The 21174-nt window shown below is 42.2% G+C and overlaps 1 protein-coding gene across 1 annotated transcript in view; it reads left to right on the forward strand.

Annotated features, from left to right (window-relative positions):
* slc49a4 (solute carrier family 49 member 4) overlaps positions 1-21174 on the forward strand; it is a 66775-nt gene that overhangs the window by 42190 nt on the left and 3411 nt on the right. Inside the window, exons 7-8 of the mRNA XM_086220864.1 lie at positions 1004-1131; positions 4953-5135. Of these exons, the coding sequence (XP_086076990.1) occupies positions 1004-1131; positions 4953-5135 (311 nt within the window). The remainder of the gene's footprint in view (positions 1-1003; positions 1132-4952; positions 5136-21174) is intronic.

Below are 21174 nucleotides of genomic sequence, written 5' to 3' on the forward strand. Positions count from 1 at the left end.
TGTAACAGCAATACTGCAGCTTCAGATTACCGGTAGTTGTCTGTAATAAACAGCCCAGATTGATGCTGATCTCCCCCCTTGCCTGCTCCACATTCTCTAACAGGGAGCTGGAATCCAAAGGTAGAGACTGAGAATGTAGCTGATTGTCTTGGGAACGTAGAGGTAATCTCCTGGGGCTGTGAATGACAGATCACAAAATCCCAGAGGCCATTAATGTCATGTAAAAATGCCACACCGGAACATTCTGCGTAAAGATTGTCTCATTAACCATCCAAAGAAAGGTTTCCCTCGTTCCCTCAGCATACTGACAGAACCTCACCACCTCACTGAACTATTCAACCGTTTCTGCCACTTCTTTTTCTTCCTTCATAAAGTTCATTGTCAAGTTCAGGCCTCTTTTCTAGAGTATCTTGTGCATCTGTGAGCAGCAAAACAAAAGTAATTAGTGTCTTTCTGTGCTACAGGCTTCTGGAGCTTCATCTAATCTTTCTCTCTCTCACACACACACACACACACACACACACACACACACACACACACACACACAAACACACACACACACACCCAGAGGAGCAGAGAGGACTTAATGAACTTTGAGGGTTTAGTAAGGGCTAGAAAGAGAAACCAAAATGGTTGAGAGAGTGTGAGAATGGCCCTATGGCTTGTCTTCCACCGTGTGATTCAATGCACATAGCTGGTGAAACAAATTGAATAAACTCTTTGAGCAGCGACTGAATGACAAGCACACTGACACACTCAAAAACAAGTGACAGAAGGAAATGATCTGGCCTTTCTTTGAGACAATGCATGTCTCAAGTAATAGATTATGACACAAATCAGAGAGGAAGCAGACGCTGAGAAATTACGAAGCCACTCGTGTTTAAGAAGGATGCCTCTTGACTTTGAAGCTGCTGTCTTTACTCACTCCAGTACCCTTGTCAGATTTTTCTCCTGGTGCGTTCGCACTGCTTTTAAGAAACATCTCTCTCCTCCCTGCTCCCAGGTTTGCTGACTCCATTCGGGGGATGCTGAAGCTGATCCTGGTGCTGATGCTGGCAGGCGCCTCTCTCTCCTCCACCTGGTTCACTCTCACCTGTCTGAGCAGAGTCACTCACCTCCCCTCCACTGCAGGTGGGTCCTCAGCACTCTCTGGGTTTACGTGCTCAGTTGTAGTCAAGCTATAATAATAGCTTGATTAGATAGTTGCTTGTTTGATTAGGCAATTGAATTAGATGGGTGGTCCCAGGATACATGAGTGAGAAGAATCAGATGACTCACTGAAGTGCGTCCACCTCCAGAGCGATAGGTGGCAGTATCCCCCATCACAGCTGGTTGAGGTTGAGGAACTTTCCTCATAGTCTTAAATTCAAAGACCGTTAAGGAAAAATATTTTTATTTTTGGTGATGTCATTTAAACCGCTCCAGGTTACCTTGACTGCAAAAACATGCTTTTGGAGAAGACTTATGAATTCACATGCTAATGTCCCTGGCCGTGGTCGCTGAGTGGACCAGAACAATTTGTAGTTATCACTATGTTTGTCATTCTTGGTGTGGCTGGCACTTTAACATCCACATTGTCTTACATTGAGAGCAGTGCTTGTTCAGCGCAGGCCTTTACTCAGCCAGCCATTACGAAACAATCATAATGAAACTTGACTTGCACTGGTGGCTGGCTTTGCAATAACCACCACGGTGATGAAATCATATATCTCTGTACTTTAAGCAGGAGTTCGTCCAGATTCGGGGTTTGGTGGTAAAACGAGCAACAGAGCTGGCAGAATGAGTAACGTTACAGCACAAATTGAGAAGTAACTCTAGAATATGTAGATCACTTGTCCAAACCTCTTCAAGTGCGATACTTTTTTGGCCCACCAGTAATTTATCCACCCATTCCACCTTTTCAGCCCAGAAAATGGGTCCACCCTTGTATTATTGCCTGCCACCTTGGTTGAAAATTCAGTTCCTGTCAAAAGAAGCAAGGAAAATGACACGTGCACTGAAAAATTGCTCCATTTTATTTATCATTATAAAATTTGAATCCATTTGTTACACTTTTATCCGTCTACACAGAAACTCTGTGCTACACATGATGAGCGTCCTGCAGCCTTTACCGCCTCAGTACGAACCGTGTCAGACACGGTTCCACCAGTATGGAAGTGTGCAGTAAATCCTGAGAGCACAAGTCAGACGTTTAACTACAGTATAGTGGAGTATAGAGCCGTAATGATAAAAGCAAATTGTCTCATTTTCAGACTGCTCTGTATCTTTGGTACAAATTAGGCAGAACTGATTAATCCATAGACGTCACTGATAAACCCATTAGGACATTAATGGACTTGGCTGCCGTTTCCTAAGCCAAACCAATAAGCATAGCAGCATTTTATTCAAAGCCACTGATTCTCTGCATCATCATCCATCATCATTCTCCAGCCCCTGGCATGGCTCCCTTTCTATCTCATATCCTCTTATCCCAGACACTGCTTGTCTGTAGCAGCCAGGCTTCAACCTTGTTCATCCACCTGTCGTATCACATGAGAGGGCGGCATGACACTGCAACCGTATCTGCCAAAAGCTCACATTACATCATACTGTTAGTAGCATACACACATATCAGTGTAATCTGCTGTTGGCCTCCCAAACAAGTGTCTTTTAGGGGGAGAAGAAGAAAAATAATGTGCTTTGACTTGGTCAGAAGAGACCAGAAACTGCCCTACATTAAAACAGAGCTGGGGACTACAGTTGGGTGGACATGTAGTTTGTAGTAAAAGATTTATGACCATAAAGGCTTCGCAAAACACCAAAACACTGCAAAACGGTTTGTAATACTCACAGGCAGGGTTTCAAATCTCTGTTAAGTTATCATGGGGCAAACCATTTCATCTAGTTTATCTTGAGATAAACAGCAGCAATGGGGCATTCCTGTCACAAATTTCTCCAACAGCAGCAGCAAAACATGAGCCAGGCTCATCATTTTGCCAGTTGAAACCATTCTCCATCTTCTCTTTTTTTTCTGTGCAAACCATAAGTCGCACATGTGCAGCAAGGTGTCAAGGACAATCCAGCTTCGTATTTATCTGTTTTCTTAAGCCACCTTTGATCACAACACTTCCTTTGAGAACCCTACTAGCGCTCGAAGTGTTTATGCCTCTGCCAGCAAAAGCTGTAGGCCAGAATCTGTTGAAATTGTCCTTCCCATCTTGTTCATACCAGATCAAGGATGAACTGAAAATGTTTTGGTGGTCAAAGATCACTGCTACTGCACAAGTGCACAACATACAGTATGTGTGTGTAATATCTTAGGGAATATTTAGGAGGGGATTTCCTCACAGGCAGCCTGCGTGGGTTCTCTCTGGTACTCCAGCTTCCTCCACAGTCCAAAGACATCAAGAGGGGACCAGGTTAATCCAGACTCTAAATTGACCGTAGGCGTGGCTGGGAGAGCCAATGGTTGTCTGTCTCTATGTGTTGTTGCCCTGCCATGGACTGGCAACCTGTCCAGGGTGAACCCCACCTCTTGCCTGAAGGCTGCTGGGATAGGCTCCACCCCCCCCCCCCCGTGACTATTAACAGGATAAGAGGGAGAGGATGGATGGATGGGATTTCCTCACATTTTCTACAGACATCCACTGGGACTTGATGATGAACCAAGAAGATTCTGGTTGTCAAAGGTCACCATCAACTCATATGAATACAATGTAACAGGAATGCCTTGGGTAAATTTCTTATAAATTGAAATGTAGTAACACCCCAGCTTTATTCAGTATGTGAAGGCAGGAGGCAGTGGCTGGAGTGCTCTGAAGGTTTTGATATCACTGCTTCATTAGGGCAGAATAAAGATGAGCAGGGGAGAGGGCTGCCTTTGATGGCTGCATGATTGGCACCTGGGTTCCTCGTCAAATGCAGGCAGGCAGGGGCTCTCGGAGACACTGTGATTAAAGGGACATGCAGGCTAATAGGGAGCTCGTTTGGACCAATCTGCTGTGATAAGGGGGATGGAGGGTGTCGTAATGCTCCAGAGGTGATGGCTTAATATCTCCTCACATCCACTCTAATACACTCACACATTTTTCTTCCAGCCAGAGCTGTGGGCCTGATAGTAGACCCTGGCCTTAACACACACACACACACACACGCAATCACTTTCACTATCACACATCTAAATTACATAAGCATGTGTGTAAAAAGAGATTCCCTCTTGGAAACAGACTGAGACAGACATAATATTACGATTTTAAGTTCAAACTAGAGGGCTCTGGGTGAGCACATACCTCTGCCAAGGCGATATGATGTCATTCGATCCAGTTCTGGATCAGTTCCAAAATCAAATCAGTTTAGAGTTATCCTGCAAACACTCAGACAAACCAGCACCACATGTTCTATTTGAATACACGATAGAATGCATGAGAAGAACTGCATCCTGATGGCAAGTGTTCAAGTTAACTCCTATGAATGATCTTCCAGGAACAGCTCAGTATCAGACTGCAACACTTTGACCATTTATCAGTTCAAACTGAAGAAACAAGACCAAATTTTTACATTGCACAGTGTAACCTATAAAGAGATGCATGTCTTATAAGGGGCTGCACTTTTTCATCTCATGGTTTCTGACACACACACACACACACACACACAAACACACACACACACACCCATACCCCCAGTTAAAGGCAGCCTTTACCTCACCTGGATATGTGATGTGTTGGTTTTCAATACACCTTAAGTGTTTTGGTTTTACTTTGAGTAATTTGCTGCCTCAGGGGTTCAGGTCCTAAATGAAGTGTTTCAGGGTGAGGGTTTGTCATAAATCTTCGTGTTGCTGATAACAAACGATACTGTATGAAGCTGCTGAGGTTCACATAAATCAACTCTGCTGTTCTGCAAACTTACTCAGATGGAATTTCATGTGCCATTACATCAAAGTTTCAAAAACTGTATGTTGTGTTCTTTTGCAGCTATCCTGTACACATCCTGCATACTGGTGGGCATTTTTATCAACAGCAGTGTGCCAATATTCTTGGAACTCTTCATAGAGACTGTGTACCCAGTCCCTGAAGGCATCACCTGTGGGGTAGTCACCTTTCTGGGCAACCTGGTGACTGGCCTGCTGCTCTTCTTCCTTACCTTCTATTGTACAGGTAAGTCAGGGTGCTGCTTGGATGCTGATGCATGCTAATATGAAGCAACATAGGATGAAATTCAAGTTTATGAAGGATTAAATTTACCATGGCAATTGTCAGATAAATAACTAAAAAGATTAGTAAAAAGAAAAAAAAATCCAATAATAATACATTTTACAATGACCGCTTAAATAAGGTGTAGCAAAGACCACAGGAGAAGGGTTCATGTCAGCCTTGACCCCATGTTTGAGTGAAACCCAACTTGTAACTTGGTTTGTTATTGGTAGAGCCGCCATTTCCCTGCAAACAACAAGAAGTGCCATGATTGTTGGATAATGAAGACGTTTTCCACTTCTGAATTTCATGTTCATTCAGTCAAACATTTACTAAAGTTTGAAATATTCTAAATACTTGTCACGGCCATGGTGTTTATATTTGATTCATTTCGATTAATAAGTACAAAAAATGTCGTTGATTATATAAATTTTTGTATTCACTTGACAGCCCTAATTTATTTACTTGACAAATTACTTATTTTCACACTAATTATAGTTTTCTTTTTTTTTCTTTTTTTCCTTTTTGTGTTTTGTCTGTTTTTTTATGCACTGATTTTAAGACATTTCCCTGCTAATATCACCTTGTGGTTAAACTTTATAATTAAAGATGAATGCAGTTCAGCAGCATTTATCTTTAAAAAGATGTTTCAATTGGGCCAACAGCATTTATTATTTTGATTTCAGAGCCATCGCCCCTCGTGCGGGGGTCTCTTCCATTGTGTGTGTGTGTGTGTGTGTGTGTGTGTGTCACACAAAAAACTGCTTAGTCATGATAGCTCCAAGTACAGCTTCAGGAAGGGCTGCAGGTGCTGTTACCATGGCAATTTCATCAGTGTCACTGTTCAAGTTAACTGACACATTTACATAGGTTAGCCTGAGCCTTGAGAGCATTACATCACCCAAAGGGGCCATTTACACGTTAAAGTGAGGGTCTACTCCCTGTACAATGATTCCTCGTACCAGGGACATGCCCCAGTCACCTTCTTAACCTTAGTTATCTTTTTTTTTTTTTTTTTTTTTTTACATAAATCAACTCCTTATGATGTGTTGTCTCTCATTTTTTGTGTTTGACAAATGACTTTGCCAATAATTTTAAGAAGGCGATAGTGTGAATCTGGACAAGCAAGGATAATGTCGCACAATCAGGTTTTTTTACCCTCCAGAAAATAGTTTTACTGTCCAGGTAATAAGTGTTGTATTTGGTTTGTTCAAAAAGAACGAGTGGTTTGGGTGAACAAACTGAAAGTGAGTCACAATAAAGATTTGTTAAACTTGTCTGTTCAGCTGATGCAGCGAGCAGTGACCTGAGATCGAAGGTGATTTGTTCCCTGTGAACAGTCCAGTGAACTCTTTAACATCTTTGATATTCTCTCGAGCTTTAAAATGAAATCTTGACTCAGTCATTATACCCCCATAATAGAGCAGTCGACCTATGACCAACTATGACTTATGACCACGTTTACTAGCAACCTCCAAAACAAGCTGTTTCTGAGTGGATCTGGTCCAAGGTTCTCTCCTCTGTGGTGCTGAACGTCCTCTCACGTTGAATGAAGTCGAATGTCCAGACGTGTATAGATCATTTACCAAAACAATAAAGTCTCCATAGGGACATACAGTACATGGTCAGGCCAAAGCTCCACACTAAGGATGGGCATTTAATTCCATGAAGATCAATGCCATCGAACAATCAGTTATCCGTGTCATCAGTATTGTAGTGGCAGGTGATGGTGAGGTAGTTCTCAGCTGTGAAAGTGGTTGGGCTGTCTGTGGTGAGCGGTGTGAGTCTTGGTGAGTTTTGATGAGTGGTGTTGGCGTGTTGTGATGTAAGGGTATATGCTAGCTCAGCTAAATTCACCGGGTCTCTAAAACCTTTACCCTCATACCCACAGCATATCTGTCTTGATAAATTTGCAATTTTCTGTGCCTATTTCGCATCGCAGCTCCTCCATGGGAACACTGAGGTGACCAGGGACGGGTGTAGTGGGGTCCTTATTGTTCTGTATTCATACATGGCTTTGTGTGTGTGAAATCGTTGTCATTTTTCTGTTAAAAAAATGGTCCCACGCCAAACTTGACTGTCACCGCTTCATGTTGATGTTAGCAGCAGCAGCCGCTTGTGGGGAGCCAAGCACTTCTTCCTCTGTCTCCTGCTACTCGTTTAATCTTGCCTCCTAATGGGGAAATCTCTCTTGCTGCAGCACGATGGAATTGCATCACGCAACACAGCCTCCTTCGATTGTTGAAATTTCAAAGGAGTGACGGAATTCGTAACGGTCGATCATCATTTTATTGTTCGCATCCCTACCTCACATCATAGGAGACCCTAGGATACATCTCTGACTCGCAGCAGGAGAAAAATGAAAGTTACTCACTGAAGGCAGACATGAAGAGTGATCTTTTGTGGCCTCTTGACTGCTGGATGCCTGGATAGTGAGGATACATTAAAACATGGCGAAGAAATGCTGAACATTAAAAAAGGAATAAATAAGCAAGTCATTAGTTCATCAGTCAAATAAGTAACATTCGTTTTCTGTTTCAGTTCATATTTATTTATGTATTATTTGAATATTTTTGTTTACGTTTATCCGTTCATGATTGTGTCAGTTGTCCTCCATGTTGCCATAGCACCGTTCCATTACGTAAATGTGTTCGTTCTTTCATTTACTCAGCAGTGTCTTTGTAGGGAATTAAACTGTTACATTTATTAGTGTTGGCCATAAAAAGGGGTTTGTTTACTCAGTTCAGAAGCCTTCAATTTCACTGCAGGTTTCCTCTGCCTCCACAGTGCCACCAGCCTTATTGTTTCAAAAATCCATTGTAAGCCGTGAAGATGCTGCCAATGAAAGGCGGACAATGGGAAAATAAGGTTCCAATCCAATTGACACATTCAGCAAAAAAGGGAAAAAAAAAACCCTTCCCATTGTAATTTAGTCTCAGATGTATCTTGGAGTTGTTCGCCTGGCAGAGTTGGATCAGATAATTTGGGCCCACAGCACAGAGGACAGGATGCTGCCCCCACAGGAGAGAGCCCCTTCTGAGATGTGTGAAGATGTTTTTGTAAATGTACTGTTTTGTGGCATGACTTCAGCTTTGCGGTTTGCCTACCTGTCTGAAGATTCAAGACCCTGTCTCAGTTTGAATATAAAACACAAACACTTCCTCTACTTGGATCGTTGGAATCAATAAGAGATATCATTTCAGATAGTTGTCTTTCTCTCTAAAACTAGTTAGCGAGTAAGAAGCCAATAAACTTGATATGGTTTCCATCAGGAGGCAAAAGACAGGCAGTCTTAGCTGAATGCTTGAATCTCATGTCGGGATGCATTCGTGAATGTTCAAGACGAACTGGTTCTGTTCTCACTTTTAAACTGCATAGGAAAACTGCGTTTCTCCGAATAAAAAAATCTTGTTTGAAGTTTTGAAATCGCTGAACAAAATCAAAGATTTTAAGTGAGTTTGTTTGAGTTATATCTACACTATATTGAAAAGTGAGGTGATGTGTCCCCACCTAGCTCTATTTATGATTATGATAATAGAACTGAATTTGATTCATCTTTAATTTGAGCTCAAGAACATTTAATACAAATAAAATGTAAAGATGTAACTATAGTTAATCAACGTTTTTATTGTGGGTGAGAATGAACGAAACACTCGTCAAATGAATAATTAAAGGAGCAGTACGTCCTGAGTAGATGATTATTTTAATTCCAATTTAATTTTTTGAAAAGTATGTGAATCAGCATTTATTAACCAGCGCAAACACAACTCTCTATCAGAGCATGTTGTAAAAAACCCACATCGTCACTACTGCTATTCATCACTAATCGTATCCACGCATTCTATTACTGACGTGTGTGTGTGTGTGTGTGTGTGTGTGTGTGTGTGTGTGTGTGTGTGTGTGTATGTGTGGGATGGGGGCGCCATGACTTGGAGGTAGCGTGAGTTTCTCGCAACCAAAGGGTCCGTGGTACGATCCCCACTTCATCCGGTGACCATGTTGAAGTATACTTGAGCAAGATACTGAGCCCTTCATTGCTCCTGATGGCCCTGTGACGGACTGGCGACCCCTCCAGGGTCAGCTAGGACAGGCTCCAGCCCCCCCGATAAGCGGCATAGAAAATGGATGGATGGTGTGTGATTGTTTCCCCTCGCAAATTTTCTCAAAGCAGGCTGCTGTATTTTTATTGCCAATTTCAGTCGGTTTATTCTCATTGTTCAATTATTCAGTTCAAGCACGGAAAAAAGGGAAAATATAAACCTTGCTGTTGTAAACGACCTTTAAAATAGGTTTACGAGATGCAATTGAATGCACCATGAAGTTGCTCGTTTGCAGTCCGGCCAGAGCTTTACAGTGTTGTAGAAGCATGGTCGATCTACTTAGGAAATAGTGGGACTGCATCTCTCGAGTGTGGATGCGTGATGTGTCCTGCAGGGTAAAGAGTTTTAGTGCAGCAGGGTGAGAACGAGTCAGTCTGCAGAGGCACGCAGCTCTGAAAATAGAATCAACCGAGAGCTCCTTCATCTGATCAGTCCATGTCAAGCACTGTAGCACTTTTGTTTAGAAGTGATCAGAGGTTGATTGTCTTAGTTGGTGTGTCCCAAATCGCATACTTCCATACTGCAAGCTTCAAATTTTCAAATTGAGTATACTAAGCATACTATGTACTCAGGTGCGCAGTGCGGTGCATTCACCTGAAATGACGATGTGATGTCCTCTTCTTCTACGCCGATTTGTGACCGGCTAACACCGCATCAGCATCAGCTAATTACTGCCACCTTTTGCCTGCGCCTGTTTGTCGATTTTTGAAGCAGTAAAACAGTCAAATGAACAGTCATGACGCATTGTTACGCCACAACCGGCGCCGACAACGCGATGTCCTCCTTCTATTGGCTGAAAGTGCAGCGGTATGTAGCGTTTTTTTTGTGGGATCTATTTAGCAAAACATTTTGGTGACAAGTCATTTTATTTTTTCAAACCCGTGTCCACACAGAATTTCAAACTTGTCCCCGTTATTTATTGTAAAGATGGGTCGACCGACTCTCACCACAACTGTCCGCCACCATTTTTATCAATGAAATGTCACATAGTCAAAATCTTGACCGATTTGAGTACATCATCCGGGTACTTTTGCATACTCAGTTTTCGCATACTATCCATACTTTTGGAGTTGAGTATACTCAAAATTTGTAGTATGTAAGTGTGTGATTTGGGACACACCAAGTGTTTTGGTTTAACATTTACACACCAGTTTGCAGAGTTACTCTCCGCATTTAGCAGGTGGGTGTTGATTTCAGACCACAAGCCTTTCTGTGCCTCCCCCGTAGTTTGCGTGTGCTCATCCGTTATAGGTGGTGGTGTGTGTGCTTGAGAGGGTGTTTAACTTCTGACACACACATGCATGAGGGAAGCAAGCCAACAGGTGTGTGATATGTGGAGATGGATCCTGACAGGTTCATTGTGACAGCCAGGGAGAGGATCAAGCTGAGATGGCTATGGCATCTGCTGCTCCTTCTTTTAACTTCCCACCCTGAAGAAGTCTGGTCCAATATGATGATTGAAACTCTCTGAAAGTTCACTCTGCTGCAGGCGTTCTTTACATTTGTGAGCTCACATATACACCAGCAGTAGATCACCGCCAACCATTCGTTGGCACAAAATGTATTTTCCTCCCACATCGGTAAGTAACCATCCACCGTGCACAGGTCTGTTAGGGCCAGGCAATAAATCACTGCAGTGTGGATGTTATGAGTTGAAGCTTAGTATCCTCTGGATTTTGGTTATCAGGGCTGGTGTTACCTGATATTTGTTTTACCCTCAGAAATTCTCATGAAATATTAAAACCCACAATGTATTTGTCTGCCTCTTGACACTTTCCAGCTGCACCACCTGTGGAACTTGGCTCCATGCCACTTATTCCCACTGAAGCCACAAACACTGTGGTCCTGTGAGCGTTGTCTTATTTTCCTAATATTTACCTGATGTATTCTTAAAACAGAATAAACTAGAAAGCCTCAGCGTGCACACACTGTCAAGGCTTAATTTTGTCCCCTCTAACCCCTGCGCACATCGCAGTGTGGGGTGGTTCCTAGAGTGAGGAGGAGCTGAAACTTGATAGTACTTCCATTTTGCATGAAGCAGGAGACGAATGCCACATCACTGTGCAAATACTTACTTCCTAGTCCACTGGGTGGCGCTGGAGAACATGCTTACGGCATGTTATGGTATGATAAATGAAGATAACAGTATAATTTTGATGCAAATCACATCAGGCTTTTACATCAGGCTTACTTCCTGTAACCAGGTGATGTTATGACTATAACTTTAGGCCAGGACTGAAGTTGGGAAAGACCTGACCATGTGGATTCCTGTTACCACAGTTTTATGGCCTATGGTGAAAGTGACCATGTGACATCATCTAACTAAATTCAAAGTCTTCACATTTTCCAATCACCCACTTCTCAGGTGATTATTGGATGAAAACGGTTGGTCCATTAAGAGAAACACATCAAAGTTTTGTTTTTTTTTAAATGTCATTTTTGGTTGCCACCAGGTGGCACTATGACTAATCTGCCCCAAAGTGTAGCAGATTCTTCCTTGGTCTATTCTATACCCTTTCACCAAGTTTGGTGAAAATCAGTACTGAAGTTTTTGCATAATCCTGTTGACCAAAGACAGACGGATACCGCTGACATCATGACCTCCTTGGTGAAATGAACAAACGGCTACAGCAGGGTTTTCCTTTTTTTTTTAACGTTGGTGCCTCCAGCACAGCAACATCTCATGAAACTCCACAATGCCTGACATGTGGCAGTGAATTCTGGTTTTGGCTGTCAGCATTTCTAGCTTTTCACATATCGCTGCATATATTATGCTGCTGGATGACAAAACACTAAATCATTGTTTAAAAAAAAAAAGTCAAATCATTGTACAAATGGTAAAGTCATCAGTGAAAAGACAAAGTGGAGGTTTTCCTTACTTTTTAAATCAGCTGTGCTCTGTCCTCCGGATGTTGCACTACTGTGAAGATTAATTTGATTATTATGTTAATTCCCCTTGGAAGTATTCTAGTGAGCCATCTCATTACTCGAATTTCCTCTCAGTGGGTCCATAATGGGAAATATGCAGACTTCCAAAATAATAAATTCTGTGCCAGCCTCATCATTTCAAAACCCCTCTCAACTCCAGCTATTGAAAACTGGCAACCCTGGCCCTTAAAGATTTTCATCTATTTCCAGTTTACTGTTCATTTTAGGGTTTTGCTTTTGGCTGCCAACTGCCTCACCACGCATTCTGAATAATGGTTCCTTTTCCCTTTGAGCTGAGGTGTTTATGAATTAACCTGCATGTCCATTTTAATATGGATGAGAGCCTGGCCTTGGTTCAGTGAGCCCTAACTGCCCTCTCAAAACTGTTACAAAAACTAAATCCCAAAAGTCTCTGGACCTTGTGACTCAGAAACATGTATAGAGCCTCCGGGCCATATATTTGCACTTGTCCCTCTTTTTTGATTTTATCTGCTGTGTGCTTGTGTCATTTAGCACAGCGCATGGGGTGGAATACAAAGCAGCTGAGCGGTATTGTGGAGCAAAAGAGCCTCAAAGGTTTTGTGGAAGAAGAAGAGGAGGGAGGGGATGGGTGGTGCTGAGTTTCCGCTCAGCTGTGAGTTGAGTCTCCTGCATCGGGAAGAAGGAATTATTCAGCACAGAGAAATAATTGCCGCAGTTCTTTAGTCCCAAGAACTTTTTTTTTCTCTTTCTGCTAAACTTTGCATGCTCATCTGATGTGAAAGTGAAAAGTAGCTTTTTCAACCCCTGTTAAGAGTGCAGAGGTGCTTAAAACAAAAAGTCTTTGTAGACCTCAGTCACTCCTGAGAGAATTTTTCATTTGCTGTTTTGTTGTTTTGTTTTGTTTTGTTTTGTTTTGCAGTTTATCGTGAGTCAGAAGCAGCCTCGTAAATGAGAAGCTGCACATTAAGACTACTATAGGGCTGCTCACCAACCTGTCAATCACAAGCAAATGTTTTCATATGCGTCATATTTAAGAAGTGCTCAAAGTAAGGAGGATTTTGTTCTCTACGGAAAACACACCTGTGCATTTTCAGTCTCCTCTACCTGATGCCAAAGTAAAAAAAAATATATATATGTATAGATATATATTTTAAGCAGTGCCATCTTTAGGCACGATAATAAAATGGTGTGCTGTTTTTTTCTTCCCAAAATGGTACATCTTTTTTCAATTAGCTACTTTTACGGATGATTCCTTCACAGAAACACTTGCAGACGTGCAAAAGAAGATAAATACGATACGAGTTTGGTTCAGTTTACAGACTTTAGAAGTTTGCAAACCAGTTTAAAGGTCTGTAAATTGAACCTGACTGGTAATTTGGAAATCGAACCAAGTGAAGTAGCAACACAGTTGCAGTCTCATTATGTCATCTCTACAGCTTCAGACTGAGAAAAGTAAAATGTCTTGAAAGTAGATATAGTGGTTTTTGTCAATGTCAACCTGAGTTGAAAATGTTTAAATAGGCCAAAGCCGAAAGGGACATTTCTGCAGGTCAAACATTGAACTGTTATTGATGGGGCTGATGTGACATCATACAACATCCCCATGACGACGATGTTTGTGATAAACCGTGCTCTATGATTTCTGGGCAATTCAGTGTAGGGAACATAGACCATAACTTGCTCTTTTCTGTCTCTGATTTGAACAATTATAGGCTAACATATTTTTTTGTCTCTTTTTATTCTAATCATTTCTAATTTTGACGAATGCAGGACCACGTGTGAAGGAATGGGAGGGTTGAGGGAAGCAGTGGCAATATCTCACTAGAACCATAGATACTGAACTTTAAAACTGATTAAGGACTTTGGGGATGTGGCTACCGATATCTCTGTCTTCATCTGTAGGACCAGTCTACTGACCGTGGCAGCCGCAGTAATGCTCTCAGTAAATATGATGAACTGTCCAACGATGACACTCCGAATATGTCACAGAAGCTGAGCCATAGTCTGAGTAATCAGTGGGATATTTCATGTCTAATAGTTGAAACTGAAGTACAGGGGGACTTTTCGAAGTTGTTTTTATAAATTAAATTGCTTTGAAAATAAATTTCAGAGGTATTTGCAGACCCGCTGAATAGCTGGTGCTCACGTTCAATAAAGTGTCTGATTTATGCCCGTGGAGAAAAGTGGGTCGCCTAAGAACTGCGTGTCCCCTTTTATAGGTGCAAAATATGAGAGGAGGGAATAGAAATGTTACAAAAACTCTCAGATTGACCGCTGACGACAATGTGGCTGAAATTTAATGTGTGGGGAAAACAAGTGTAAAATATGTGACCTTGTTTTTAGTGGACACTCAGAAGGAGACGACAGCAGAGGCAAAGAGAAAGAGCAAAGGTGAAGCTGCATGATAACATTACTGGTGTTCCTCACACTTAGCCTCTCTCTTGTTGTCTCATTTCAGGACTGCATATTTTTCCACAAATGTGGTCTGTTAGAGTGCCATGGGGATGACTTGTGTTTGTAGGTCAACATGGACGCGTGCTGGAGTTTGTGTCTCCAAAGTCTTGTATAGCCACTTGCAACCAACGGTTTTTAAGATACATAAACCCTTAGAAATAAACAAGCACCATATTTACTGACGTATTTTCTGCTGTGGAACAGAACATGAACTATCTTAAGCTAGAGGGAACCACAGAGCCCACGAAAACATCCAACTGACTTTGAGACAAGGAGCAGTCCAGGATTCAGGAACTCCGAAGCCACTCTGTATTCTAAGTTCAGTCGTAGAAACACTTAGGTTTGTGTTCCAGTTCATAAAGTACCGTACGCATGCAACACACAGCTTAGTAACCATTTATGCAGGTCAGGTGAACTACAGCATTTACATCTCTGTAAATACGCCAATGAATTAAACATTCCAGTCATGCAACTGATGTAGGAAATGTACATATGATTATACGGTCACATGTCTTCCAGTATTTCTCACTGTCCATGTTTCCCCCAGTCACTCTTGGACTTAGGAGTAATGGTTTGAAGGAATGCTACTCTGGTGACCCAAGGTTGATCACGAAGAAGAAAAAAGGCACAATGTTCACAAATGGCGGTCACATTCCACCGGAGGCTCTGCAGGTTTTCACGAGTGATGCAACAGGAAGTTGTTGTCTACGGCACTCACTCCATGTGTGTATGAATCCATGTAAGAGGCTGTAGGTTTCCTGTATGTTCTCTGACTCCTTGATTTGACCTGCAAACCAAACCAGTGTCCCATTCAGTGCAAAGTTATTTAATTTTTTGGAAAATGTTGCAGGTCACTTGCTCAAACTACTTGTGCCTGCCAATGAGTGAGCAACTCAGGAGCTTGAAAGAGCTGAATTGCTGTTAACGAGCCCAAAACCTCAAAGCACACGTTTGGTTTTGATTAATTCTCCAAATATATCTTGGTGGAGCAGCTATCTGGGCCATCGAACAGAAACTAGGGACGCAGAAGAAAAGGAAGGACTTAAGAGACAATGAACAAAGAACAGAAAAATATACGATGCTAGTCTGCTGCATTGTGTTACCAGAATAAAATATTCACATCATCGACCCCATCTTCTTGGGCAACTTGATTATCAGCCGAATAACTTTGCAGAGTGTTTCAACAATCAGTTTAAAAGCCTCAGCATCAAATGAGCGAAGAAAGTCAAAACAAAAGAATGCCAGAAATAGAAATAATTAATCAGAATATAGTGAGTAGACATCATGAGATTTGATTGAAAAGACTCCTCTGTTCTGAATTGGTTCTATTTAAATGAAACTAAGTAGAATTCTTTGCTTCCAAGCCAGTCAGCTTTTGGAGCGCTGTTTGGAGTTTAGAACAGGAATCTTACTCATCATTGTGTTGGAGGAAGGTCTACCAGCCTGCAGCTTGCTCATTAAAATCTTATAATCAACTTTAAAGCAAACCTCCGGAATCAGAGCTAAGTGATTTCTCTCACCTCCCCTTCCTTTTATCTCATCTGTTCAGATCAGTTCTTTCTTCTCCCCTCGCTGCCTCCTGCGTTCCTCTTCCCATTAGTTTACCATTACCCAAAACTTTTGTGTGATCGCCTGAAACTTGGCTCCAGGCTTGTTCTTTGAGATCAGAGGGGATTGCCTGAACTGTTTGTCCATTTTTACCACCTGATTGATTCACTCCAATTATCCTGCTTCATATCGGCCTTCATTAAAAGTCTGTTTGCCCAAATGTGCTCTCCTGCAGAGATGGAGTGTGCGCGTCAAACTTTAAATAGACTAATCTTTAGCAGGCCAACGTGAGAAAGCAAGACAGTCAGATGGAGAAGACGGCAGGTCAGATAAATACAACTCCATTAACCCGCCTTCACGCCAGGTCTCTTGCTGTCCCATTCACACACTCGTGATTAATGAGACTGCTTCAGGAGTCTGGACACCTCGCAGAGAAAACCCCTCTCTTCCCTCACCCAATCCTTCACCTGTCTCTCCTCTCTCACCTCGTCTCCAACCCCTTTTTTGCCCCATTTATTCTTTGCCCTCATCTTCATAACTCAACCGCACATTGTTTCTCCTGATGATAGCAGTGAGGGCTCAAACACACGGTGGTTTATTGTTAACACCTAAAAAAACCTGCATCTTATATTCTATATATATTGAGCACCCTTCAGACAGCGATGTAACAGTGCAGACCAAAGCAGAACAGTCAAACATTTGCTACCTAAGACATGTTTGACTTGAGGTTTTAGTAGCTGGCATTACCTCGATAGATGGCCATAATCACTAACTACTGGTCTTGCATAGAGGTGGTGCAGTGGTCAGCACTGTCGCCTCACAGCAAGAAGGTTCTGGGTTCGAGTCCCGGCTCAGGCACGGGATCTTTCTGTGTGAAGTTTGCTTGTTCTCCAAGTGCCTGCTGGGTTCTCTCTGGTACTCCAGCTTCCTCCACAGTCCAAAGACATCAAGAGGGGACCAGGTTAATCCAGACTCTAAATTGACCGTAGGCGTGGCTGGGAGAGCCAATGGTTGTCTGTCTCTATGTGTTGGCCCTGTGATGGACTGGCGACCTGTCTGGCCTCTCGCCCGTAGCCGCTGGGATAGACTCCAGCCCCCTCGCAACCCTTAACAGGAGTAAGCGGAAGACCATGGATGGATGGATGGTCTTGCATAGAAAAACCTCCATTGCGGGTTTTGCTCAATTTGTTTTCATGCTGCTTACAATGCAAACATTCTGGCGTCTTTGTTTTTCTGTAAGCCAATCATAATCATTGTGGGCGGTGCTAAACTGAGATTGCAGCAACGGTCCCCTAGCAAAATAACGTTATATTCAGGGAACTTCATTAAATATTCCCATTTGTTGCATTTCTTGATGAATAATTACTGAAATAATCCAGCAGACTTACATTATTCTAAAATCCAAAGCTTCACCAGGCGTAGGCTGCTACTAGCTTGCTAACGCAGAGTTCTTTTTATTGTTTCATGAAGGGGACGTAGACATGGCAGCGTGCAAAAAGCGGAAGCTAATGCGGCTAACTGACATTATTGCCCAATTGGCAAGTTAATAACGTCATGTTGTTTCATTAAACTACACTTGCCAAGCACCGATGAAAAAAATGGCAGGAACTTTATTCTGTTGTGCTTCTAATGAGTTACTCATAAGAAGAAAGGAGGGGCAAGAGGCGCATCAGGCTTTGCTTTGATCCAAGTTGCTCGAGTACAAATTCTAGTGGCAGGGAAATCATATTTAGAACCTTTTAGCACCAAGAGCCGTGCTGTGGAGGCCAAGCGCGAGTCTCTTCATGCACTGACCAGGTGCTTTCTCTCAGTGAAGAGGAAATGGTAATGCCAACATTATGAAAAGCCAGTCAGTTGTTACAAAAGCAGATGCAGTGAGAGTTGTGCTGGCGACTGCCTCCAGGTCTCCACTTCGTGTTAAAAGCTGATTTCTCTATATTTGGTCTGGCTCATTATCAGGACCTGAGCAGCTGCCTGCAGCCACTACATCCTCCATCCTGCCTGGCCCTCACAGAGCAGCATAGATCCCGTTTAATACCTCCATCCAGACAAACACCTATGTGTAGTTGAGACAACCGGCTTCACATGAAGGGCTACTTAATGCATTTGAAAGCAGGAGTTTATTGATTTAGGTTTTGCTCAAACAAGATTCTTGTGTCAAGGTGTGACTGCATGCTCTTTTCTGGTGAATCCAAATGCATGCGTCACAGAGGCTGAACAAGAAGAAGAGCTTATGTGTCTGTGTGCTGATGAGTGGAGATGCTGACGGCTCAATGCCACTGTGAGCTCCCCATCTGCCCTCCAGATTCAGCATTAGTGCAGACAGACAGAGCACCACTCTCATGGTTAATGGAGCGTGAACAGAGCTGAGAAAATAGAACACCTCATTCTGCACCATGTTTAGGTTCAAGAATAGGTCAATGATAATGGGAACAATGCCAATATCATTGAATTATTCAGGATTATCATGAGAGACCGCTCAAGAGGCTGCTCTTATTTTCTGTATGGCATGTCTGGAATTTCTATTGATTACTCATCATTTCTGTCTGATACTCATCAATTATTCACTGTCACTTTTTTCTAGAGGTGAGAGTCACATGTGCTGGTCTCAAATACTGAGCTGATAATCAAGTAAGACAAGTCTCTGTTCAGTTCAAAAAGGTGCGCGAAATTCTGGTTATCTAGCTTTCCTGATTGTCTTTTACATCGACAACATGTCTTCTCTCTAAAATGCATAACTGAATAGAAGATGGAACTTAAAGAGCTTTTTAGCTCATGTTCTTGTGACTCTTGAAGTGCCCGAGGAAGTTAAATGTTGTTGTGGTTGGGTCTCACATGTCTTGGACAAGTGCCCACCATGGTCATTCCCTCATGTACCTGCTCTTGTCCCTCTGCTGGTCTGGTGGCTCTAACTAGGTTGTCAGTTACGCTGTCGCAGCAATGTTCGAAACAAATCCTCCGATCATCCAGCATCACAAAATCCCAGTAGATAACTCAAGTAGGTCTTAAGCCCTCTGATCTGATGTCATATATTGTGGTTCTGCACTGAACAGTCAGCCTCAGATTTTCTCCCAGGAATATTTCTTCCTGGGGCGACGCAGTATCTTAAGTAGGAGAGACCCAGGCATTTTGTCACATTATTCACGCTTCCTTTTTCAGATCAGAACATCATTTTGTCAAAAATTGCATACCAAACGAAAGAATAATGTCCCAGACTGTATTTTGTATTAACTTCATTTTATATCTTATATCCGTCCAGAGTTGTAGACGTTGAAATAATTTAAAATAGAAAGTAGATACATGTGAGATGTGTCCCACAGTCACATGGTGTGGGGGTAATATGTCACGTTAGATTTTGTAACAAATAACACAGAAGCAACGCGTTGTTAGGTTTGTTTGTTTTTTTAATTTCAGATTTGCAAAAAGGACTCCTGCACACTTTCTACCTTGCAATGTAACATTTATTTGCAATGTTTCGGTACCAGATTTTCATGAGGCAAAGAGTTTTTGTCAGTGACGAGCCATACATGCACTTCTCTTAGTACCTGTCTCATCAAAAGACATGCAAAGTGTTCTTTTGTGATTGCTTTCAACTGTAAAACTGCTACAGAAAATAAGATGGATTCATCATTGAACTTGACTCACCCCAGGAGTCTTAGTTGCCCCAAACTACCACGTATGTTAACAATAGCTGTATCTCATCGCCAGCTTCAAGCATGGCAATAGTATATACAAGATGCTTGAGACTCCCTTCTGCCAAATTCAAATGTTTAGTTGTTAAGATTTATATCTTAAAGTTTGAATTTTTGGTACTCGAGAACATGAATCGTGATCAATTATTGCTCACCTCTGTTAACAGTGTACTTTGCTTTTCCCAGACAGGATATGACATCAGACCACACAGACCAGGGGTGTCAGGCTGGTCCAGTAGAGGGTCGTGAGGCTGCAGGTTCTCATTCCAACCCAGCAAAAGCAACACCTGATTCTACTTAAATCAGCCAAGCTGTGTCCACACTGCTCGTTTGTTGGATCAGGTGTTGCTTTTGCTGGCTTGGAGTGAGACCCTGCAGCCACACGGCCCTCTACTGGACCAGCCTGACACCCCTGACATAGATGCACAAAATTACTTTTCCACTTTTAATTAGCACCCCCTGCTTGTTTGAGAAAATATTAGCAATGCGGCAACTTGCTCATGTGACAAGGTGCCACTGTGGAACCCCTCACGCTATAGGTCAGTTTTTATTTGTGTCATTCCAAACATTTGACCTGACACACTCGGGATTACTCAACGCCACAGTTACACATAACACGTTGTCCTATAGCAACATATCAGGTGGGAAAAGGAAAAGAAAATAAACACCAACCAAAAAAAGAAGCCAAAACAGAACAATCTTAAATCAACTTACACGACTGTTATACATGATGATCTTGATAAGGAGCTCTTTTTCTTTACTTCATGGATTTTTTCCAGATAACTGACTACTTTACATGTTTGACTTGTGCTTTATATACATCTTTTTGTGTCCCCTAACTCAACTGACACATTTTTTTCACTGCGGTCTCTTCTGTAATTAACTATGCACTACATGGCCAAAAGTATGTGGATAATGATGTAGGGCGATAAGGTCTGGCTCACAGTCAGTGAGCATGGCAGCTCATCCCAGAGGTGTTGGATGGGGAAGATGTCAAGACTCGAAAGTTCAGTTAAGTTCCACACCAAACTGGAATTACATTTATTGGCCTCGTAGAAGAGGAACCGCTGAAATATCACTGTGAATGAAGGTGATTTGTCCTTAGTTTGGCACTGTGGTGTTCGCACAGTTGCATGGCTTGTGAAATGTTCAAAATAGTGATTTGACTGATAGCTGATGCTTTTATGGGGTTTTTTATGGATCTTTTTTGCTTCTTTTGTGCCTGGGTGAGAGAAAAGTAATGCCGTTCAGCACTGTGTCTCACTAACTTTGAGATCAAATCCAATGCTCCACATTCCT

This window comes from Aulostomus chinensis, chromosome 12 (genome assembly GCF_037954235.1).
Source record: "Aulostomus chinensis isolate RoL2024-O1b breed Wild chromosome 12, RoL_Achi_v1.0, whole genome shotgun sequence".
In the NCBI taxonomy this organism is placed as follows: Eukaryota; Metazoa; Chordata; class Actinopteri; order Syngnathiformes; family Aulostomidae; genus Aulostomus; species Aulostomus chinensis.